General features: G+C 36.2%; 1 protein-coding gene across 11 annotated transcripts in view; it reads left to right on the plus strand.

Moving 5' to 3' along the window:
* The window catches only part of PCGF3 (polycomb group ring finger 3), a 52,646-nt gene extending 44,730 nt beyond the window's left edge, over nucleotides 1-7,916 (plus strand). For 10 of the 11 annotated variants that reach the window (XM_054054344.1, XM_054054345.1, XM_054054349.1 and 7 more), the window contains one exon: nucleotides 544-7,914. In XM_054054344.1, coding sequence (XP_053910319.1) covers nucleotides 544-591 — 48 coding nt within the window. In that variant the 3' untranslated portion in view covers nucleotides 592-7,914. Of the gene's footprint in view, nucleotides 1-543 lie in introns of all 11 variants that reach the window. The other variant, XM_054054351.1, reaches the window with a different exon arrangement.
* Nucleotides 7,917-8,637: the final 721 nt, after the last annotated feature.

Here is an 8,637-nt window from a genome sequence, read left to right on the forward strand (position 1 = left end):
GTTGTGAAACATGTGGGAAAGGAAACTGTAAATGCCTTGTCAAGTGAGTCAGGTGGGGGATGTGAAATTAAACTGTGAGGCAAGAGGTCCAGAACAAATAAGAGGAAGCAGTTTTTTACATGAGACACAGAACTTTTGTACAGGATGTTGTGGATGTTAGAAGTGTACCTGTTCATAAAAAAGCGATGGATACATTCACAGAAGAGGAATCAAATGGGAGCTGCTGAATATGAAGTACTACATTCCTTTGTGCTGCCTTCTGGACATCAGCCTTTCTACCTTACTGGGATTTTCCAAGTTAAGAGGCCCGACTGAGATTAAACTGGTCTTAAGGTGATTAGCTCGTGAGACAAAAGGGAAGAATTTTTCATCCCTTGTTTGAGCTCCACAGATGACAAAATGTTGTCTTTGTCTGGTGAAGTTTTGACAGGTCAGATAGCTACTCTGATAGTTCATTCATGTTTTAGTTTATGAAATGGGAATTTTCCTTACTGAACAGATTAGTTCTGGGTTTGTTCCTTACCTGGTATTTCTGTCTTGCAGAAAGCACCTCTACTGCTACATTACAGACCCAAAATGGACTTGCTGTAAAAGAACTTTATTGTCCCTCTGGACAGAGTTTTTTGCAAAGACTATCATCTGGCACCTTCTTAGTGCATCGCTAATCACGACACAAAGCAGCTGAATAATGCTGGAAGATTGCAGTGCTGTCGTAGGAGACTGTCCTTCTGAATATTTCTTTTAGGGATATGTTACCTAGATTTCTGGACAGAAAATATTTATACTTTTTTTGTATGGGAAGAAAGAAGGCGCAACTCAACATGACACTACCAGCACTAAGTTTACAGATAATGAAAACACTTCACAGTTCCATGTAACTCAGCCTGATTTATCTCTTAGAGTTATACAGAAGTATGTTAGAATATTGTGGAGTGATTTAAAAATGTTGCTTTTGACACCAAGTTGAATTCAGTTACTTTTCACATTTTGACTCTGAAAACTATATTTTTGCAAAGTGTTCTTGTCTTATATAGTATGCCTGATTGCATTGGCTTTATTCAAGTTGTTCTCTAGAGCATTGAACATACCTAATGATATAGTGACTGGTGATAATTTATTATGCTGCATTGAAAACTTCTGAGTATCTGGGAAACCAGTAAATTTGTCATTTTTGGCCTGTTACTGTTCTCCCTCACTTTGTGTTTTAGAAAAATTTTGATCCTCCCCTATGCATGTCAATTTGATAAAATTTATAGAAATAATTTCAGTTGATTTTAACATTCCCTGACATTTTACTGTGGCATAAATTGCACCACATAATGACAAATACTCTAAAATGCTAGATTTGTGAACTTTTTAAAAAATAAACATTTCTTATGTAGTTGTGGCTTGCAGAAATCAGTTTTTAATTTTAAAGAGAATTTGCTCTCACTATTGAAGTGCCGGGGCTTGGGCAACTTTGGGTGATGTTGCGTAGTTTTCACTTAAGTGATAAAAATTCCACAGCTTTATATTTCCTTTACCTGTTTACTTACGAAACCATAACATTTTTTTTAGTGCGATTCCTGGCTATCTTGGGGCAGGGAGTGGGTGCAGACAATATTGGTTTAGCACCTTCTGGCCTTAACTGGTACTTTTGCTTGCATCAGCCCTAATGGATGCAAATACATACACACATGCATGTATATATGTGTGCATACATCTATACACACATGTAAGTATATATGTTATGGAATGCACCCTCAGTAGCACTTAGCAGAGTTCACTGCACTGTTTATAATATAGAGTTTCTGAAATATTTGACTTCTTAAAAACAGTAGTTGAGAGTGATTTCTGCAAGCTGTAAACAGTAGAGCATATATAGTATGATTGTGAGAGTATTTGTCTGGCACAGGTGTTAAGTTACTGAAAACAGGCTATGCCTTATTAATGGCAACTGGAAATAGTTAACCTAATTTTTTGAAGAGTTTTCCAGTCACCTGAAGATGCTAGTTGCTATTCCTATTATTAAACCCTGTTTTTTGTTTGATAAATTGGCTTTGGATAAGAGAATATGTTTTTCTCTAACTACCCTGCTTCCTGTATCTGTGTTCCTTCCCCTTTTCTGTTAGAAACTGTTACATGTTACTCAGTGACAGGAAGGTGATCTGGCAAGACATTTCGTGAAGCATTTTAAATCTTCTTCCTTTTCTTGAATTTTCAAAGCAACACATTCCTTGCATGTGTTCCATAATTTCTTTCTATGGAGTCTTCAGTCCTCCTTTCTCAGCCCTGCTGCTGTAGAAGGGATGCTCCAACCTATGTTTACCTTTGAAAACAGGGTTTCTCATTTTTACCTAGTTATATATGTCAGTGGGAAGGAAATCAAAAAGTATGTGAGCAGAGAATTAAGAGGGAGCCTACTGAACCGTGGAGATGGAAAGGAATGCCCCACAAAGGCCAAAAAGTGCTACTGTCCCAGTAAATAAGTATAGGATAGCTGCATTTGAATGTTTGCATTAGGTACATCTCCATATCTGGGCTGGGTGGCTGAGCTTGTGTGGGAAAGGTGTGTGTGCATGCATACAAGCAGTGGAATTGAACTTGGCCCTGGTTTTGTCTTACTGTTTATTCTGTTTGCTCACTCAAATATACGAGGTTGGACACAAACAACCCCTCCCCTCACCCCATCCCAAGACTAACCCTGTGGCTCAGGAACCAGGAGTGGAAGGGGAGAGACAAGCAGATGGTTATAGAACACGTTCTAACCTGTCACAGTGAGACAAGGCTCAACTCGATTGCTTCACTCAGAATGAGTGGACACATGTTTGCATAGAGACTTTATCTTGCCCTCAGCTGGAAAATATCTGTGTGACAGTCCACAATGCTTTGTCTATGAAGCAGCTTTTAGCTAGTGACATCACTGTGCTTCAGCACCTACCCCGTTTGCAATCACATCAGTTCTGAAAGGAACCTGTTTTTTGTTGGTAGAAGGTGTAAAAGCAAAAATGGAGATCCTCAACAGTCTTTTCAGAAAATGATATGTGGAATTGCTTTGAATGTTGGTAGCATCATATGCAGCTGTCTGTCTACTCAAAAGGCAACTATTTTGAAGGTGATCATAGTTGGTTGTCTTAATTTGTTAAATAAAAAGTTATAGGTGGTCTCGTTTGTTTTTTTTTTGTGTCAGACCTCATATGTACTTAAGCTTTTTTTTCTGTCTTAAGAAAAAAGAACAAATGAGATCATGGGTCTACCATTTTTGTAATCTTTCCATGAGACAGTGAATTTAGGTGGTTTAGATGTGTACACAAATTGACATACTGGGCTGTTTATGTGATTGTTACTGTCCTAGTGTGAATAATTGAGAGTCTAGCCAGTGAGGTACTGAGAGTATGAACAGGGCTGTAAGTGTCCACCCTCTGTGCACGCTGAGTATGCAGACACTGGTTGTACCTGATGTAGACATAAAATAGAAGCTGTCAGGCAGCATTCCGATTAACCAACTTAATCAGGAGATATATATACATAAAAGCAAATATATATATATATAAAAAATGTGAGATCTGTCTACCTCAGAATGTGTACACTGCAGGAACTTTTTATGTGACTAGATATTGATGCAGTGCTGTTAAAATACATAGGGATTTTAGTACTTTGCTGTGTACTTGTGCAACAGAGAAATCAGTTATGAACAAGCAAATTCAGAGGTCTGAAGTCTGTCTCTTGCTGAACGATCTACAGTACGAAAAATACATTATGAGTATATAACCATCCTTAGAATCACTTGAATTTATTATGGTGCTATCAATATTTTGAAGATTATGTTTATACCTATATGGATACATAAATTCGAGCCAGTATTAATACCTAGAGCTGGTGTTTTTTCTCATAATTGTGTGTAACTGCTTTTGCAATATATTTAATCTGATAAAGCCTCAACAGTAAAAGGAAAAACAAAAATACAAACCCACACAGTTATTTTTCTGAATTGCATATCACAACATCTTTGCTACAGCAACTCTTTCCTCAGTAGGAATGTGACTGTGTCCAGACCATGTATTTATTTCCTTAGCCTTACTAAAAGACTACAATGCAATTGAATTGAGGTCAGAGTGAGGTCGCCTTTGAATCACAGCCTTGTTTCACTTCTGTGAGGCTTAAGAGACAGTTATTTTACATCAAGATTATATTGGGTAAAATAACACCGATACTGTTCAAGGTTGGACTAAGAGTTGAACTCAGCATGGATATCTTTTAGTCCTAGTGAGATCATGTTGGTTTATTTAGACTTTCATGAAGATGCCATTATTGTGAAGTAGTTTTCACAATTGCTGATGCTGGTAAATAATTGCAGTAAGAAAGTATCTTGTTGCATTATCCTCAGCAGTAATGAGTCTAAGTCAGCCAGGCTCAGAAACTCATTAAATATAGTTTCATTTAAAATAGAGAGTTCCAATAGAATATATAATATCAAATTTAAATAAGATTGGAGCTTTTAAATTTTAACTTTATAAGATTATTTATTCTATTTTAAGCCTTCTGTCTTATTTTACCATCCAAATATTTTTGGTTTCAGTGGTCCAGCTGTATTTACGGGCATATAAAATGAAATTGTAAGATGTTTTTACAAGCTTCTTTCTTTTACATTGAATTTGAGTAGCTTTTATTTGCATGTTTTTGTTTTGTATGGATAAAGAGCATTACTTATGCTTTTGTGCAATAGGTTTGAAACATGCATTTATTAGACATAAGTTTAAATTGTAAATGTAGCATCTACTTACTGTTAAATTTAAAAGGAAAGTAGATGGCTTTTCTCACCTGTTCAAATGGGATTTTATTTAGGGCTATTATTTGGGGGGCATTGTTTTTTTTATTTGTTCCTTTTTATTTAAAGAGTGGAGTGTGGGATTTAAATTTGTGTATGTACAAGAACTGTCAGCAATATTTTAAAATAAATGATCTTGCAAGAAACCTTAATGTGAATTGTGGAAGCAATTGGCAAGACTTAAATCCTGTCTGAAAATGTTTTGTGCCATTGTTGTCTGGTATGTTTGTACCATCAAATCTGGGAATATTTATTATTATTGGTTGTGCAATAGTATACACAAACACTGTCACCTCTGGTGTATGGGACCATAAAAATTATCAGACTACAGTGATGATGGTGCTATTTCTTTCCAATAGACTATGAGCCCTTAAAAGCTTATCTGGCTTTTACTGCCTTCAAAACAAAATAGTTAGTCCTAGGAGATTCATTGAGGTTTTCTTCTACTGGATGATAAGTATAAGCATAAAACTAGCCTATTTTACAGCATTATGCGTCTTACTATTGAGCTAAATATATTAGGAAGAAGCCAACCAGTCTGTACGTGAGAAATGAATCTTAATAAATACTTAAAATGCATTTTGTACAGAAGACTGTACAGAAGAATCAAGTTTCTGTGTTTCCTCAGGTAATTACTTCAGCTTGGATGCTTCACTGGAAATGTTATTGCAACATACACTTCAGTTAGTCTGCACAAAGTTGATAGCAGGGCAAAAAATTGTCACATACACTAGAATCTCTACATAAAATATAATTAACTGTAAGTTCTTGAGATCTGTTGCAGTAAAAAGTTGCAAAGGGCAACTAAAGAATATGGAACAATGCTTCAATCTCTGCTTTAATCAAAGCTTGTGATCAGTACAGACTTTCTAGGAACTTCCGTCTTGTAGCAAATCAGCAGGAATATTTTACTGTGGACTTACTGCTTATTTATATACAAATTAAAGCTCTGGTCTTGCTATTTGATCCATGTTTGGTAGCCTTTAGGACTTCTTGTAATCTCTCAAAGCCACCTGCATCCTAGTGGGAAAGGTATGAAGTAAATATCCAATTCTGTGAACACACATATTGGTAACTTCACTAACAACCTAAATGGTTCCACAGAAACCAGCAGGATCATTTATGCGTATGGTTAGATGTAGCTGAAGGAAGGAGCCCTGGTTTTTGAATACTGATATTCCAATATTTTTTTAATTTTTATTTGAAATGCAAAAGCATTGGTTTAATGCAACCTTGAATGGAAGTTGTTTATCTAGATAAAAGGAGAGTTTGTTCTTTTCTTCTGCAACAATTTTACAGTTAAGGGACAATAAGCCAGTGCAACCACTAAGCCTTTATCCTCTTATGTGGCATAATAAAGATTCTGGAACTGTCAAAAGTGTAAAACCATATTTTTGGCATAGCTTCATTTGAAAGTTTACAGTTTTTTATGCTCTGTGTTGCCGTGTAATTTTTGTACTATTGGTGGCTAGTTTTGTCTGAATAAGCCTTTTGGGATAATTGCTTACTGTTTTGATTTTATGGTAGCGAAGCTTGTATCTAGTGTTTTGCCAATTAATATTATATGCTTGTTAATAAAAGCAGAGAAACTAACTGAAGTACTGTCAGGCTGGAAGTTATTGTCCCACTTTTCTGAAGAACATAAGGAACAAGTCATCACAGCACTGAACAAACACTGCGTGACTGAAACAGTGGTGGCGTGGCATTGCATTGTCATAATCAGCCTTTTAATCAAGGATGGCCCAAAGTGTTGCTCTGCTGCACCAAATAGCAATGTCCGTGACAAGTGTGTGACAAGTAATTGCCAGTTAGGAAATGAAATGGCTTCAGCTACAAAGAGGAAAAACAGGCTTGCCTGATGTCTTTGTGTCTGTGGATAGAAATTGGTCAGTTATAGTACGGCAAACATTGGTGCTTGACCTCTCCGTAACTTCAAGAGCTTTTTTGCTTTGAGATCCTTGAGATTTATTTTAATACCTGAACAGATCAAAGATCTATCAAAGATAGAGGGGAATTTTCAGGTAAAGCTCATCAAAATGCCTAGTTGAGATAATACAATAAAGCTGCAAAGCAGATGCTGCAGTAGTTGAATTTCTTGCAGTAAGAAATTACATGCAGTAATGCAAATTTCTAGTGTGAACTGCTCTGTATGTACTAGGAGGGTAGGAATAGCTTTTATTCTTGTGGTTGGCTTGTTACAAATTGCCAACAGCTACGGGCTGAATTGAAGTATGTTTACTCATACATGCAATTTGTATTTCCACTGGTGGTACCAATTTGTAACTGTCCTGAGGAAATGAGGCGTTTGCCACTTAAAAGCTTCATTTAAATACCAGTATGAGAGACTTGTTGCAGAAATGTCCCTTTGCCAGTGTATAGTCACTTAGAAGTGAAAAATCATTAGCACTAATTAAGCTTTACATTTTGCATGCTCTCATTATTAGTGGTTCTAACACTTTCCTTAATTTTCTACTACTGCTTCCATTTGTCTGTTAACTAACCAGTGATGGGCCTGGCCCAGTCTGCTTTTTTCCTTCCTGAGTCTTCAGCATTTATTACAGGAGTCTAGAAGAGATGTGCTCAAACAGTGGTTTTGTTTCATGAGAGTGGGGTTACTTATTTTCTGACCTCTCTAAATGCTGGAGTAATTAAGAGATGACAAAAGCTTTCTTCTTCTGTGCAAGCAACTGTACGTAAGTTGTTGTGTCTTTCATTGCCACGTATGTAATGAGTAAACCGGGTTTGAAGGAGGAGTGACCTGTATACCTGACTTCAGGAATGATTAAAGCACTGCCTTCAACATCTGTTGTAAATGTTACCTTTGTGTTACCTTTGTGGCAACCATGAAATGGTTGTGGCAAAAATTATTGTTTAAATCAATGTTTTATATTGTCCCATGTAAAATATGCTTGTAGAATTTCAGACTGTTCTCTGACTTTGATTTGGACAGAAAAAAATTAATTCTTGGATCTTTTATCTTTTATTACCATTACTCTGTGTTAGTTTGAAGTGAGTCATTTGAAACTAGACTGGAAAAAATTGTGGAAAACCTAAAAAATAGAAATACATGATGGAATCTAACTAATACCTGAACATGGTGCTAATCTAATAAATAAAAGTAAAACCACTTCCAGTTTGATTAAAATTGCCAAGCCTCATAACAAGAAATAGTGCAAACTGTCATGTTAGCTAGCCCTGCAAACATAACATATTCTGCAGCTAATAGCAGCCAGCTGCATTTTTTCCCCGGAGGTAATTCAATGTGAGAAAGCTCTAACTGATGTTTTATATGTAACTGATTATCTCTTATTCCACTGATTAGTATTCTGCTACAAAATCGGTACTTAGATGTGGAATATCTCTTTTGGTGTGATCACTTCCTCGAGGCTTCCCTGAGACTGAAGCAGACAGAAAAAATAATCCATATTAATTGAATATGTGAATTTAAGATACATTAATTCAGCTGTTTAAACCCCAGTGTAGACACAGCCACTCAGAATTAAATTGATTCTCAACAGAGTTAAGCTTAATCCAGTGCCTCATCTGAATAACTGAACAAAGGTATGATGCAATGCAACTCTCTATGCATCTTTATATAAGAAGTCCCTGCATATCTTTAATTTCTAAGATGGGCCTCATTTAGCTTTTTATTTTCTTAGTTTGTTTTTTTTTTTCCCAGGCTTTCTTTTGATTAGATTATCTGTGAGAAACTGAAGCAGTGGCCTGGTCTTAGTGGACAAAAGTGTTTACAAGAGTACTCTGAGAGATCTCCGTACCAAAAGTAAGATGTGGGCTGCATCTATCTAAACATACCTAGCCTTTCACATGAT

Source organism: Cuculus canorus, chromosome Z (assembly GCF_017976375.1).
Source record: "Cuculus canorus isolate bCucCan1 chromosome Z, bCucCan1.pri, whole genome shotgun sequence".
In the NCBI taxonomy this organism is placed as follows: Eukaryota; Metazoa; Chordata; class Aves; order Cuculiformes; family Cuculidae; genus Cuculus; species Cuculus canorus.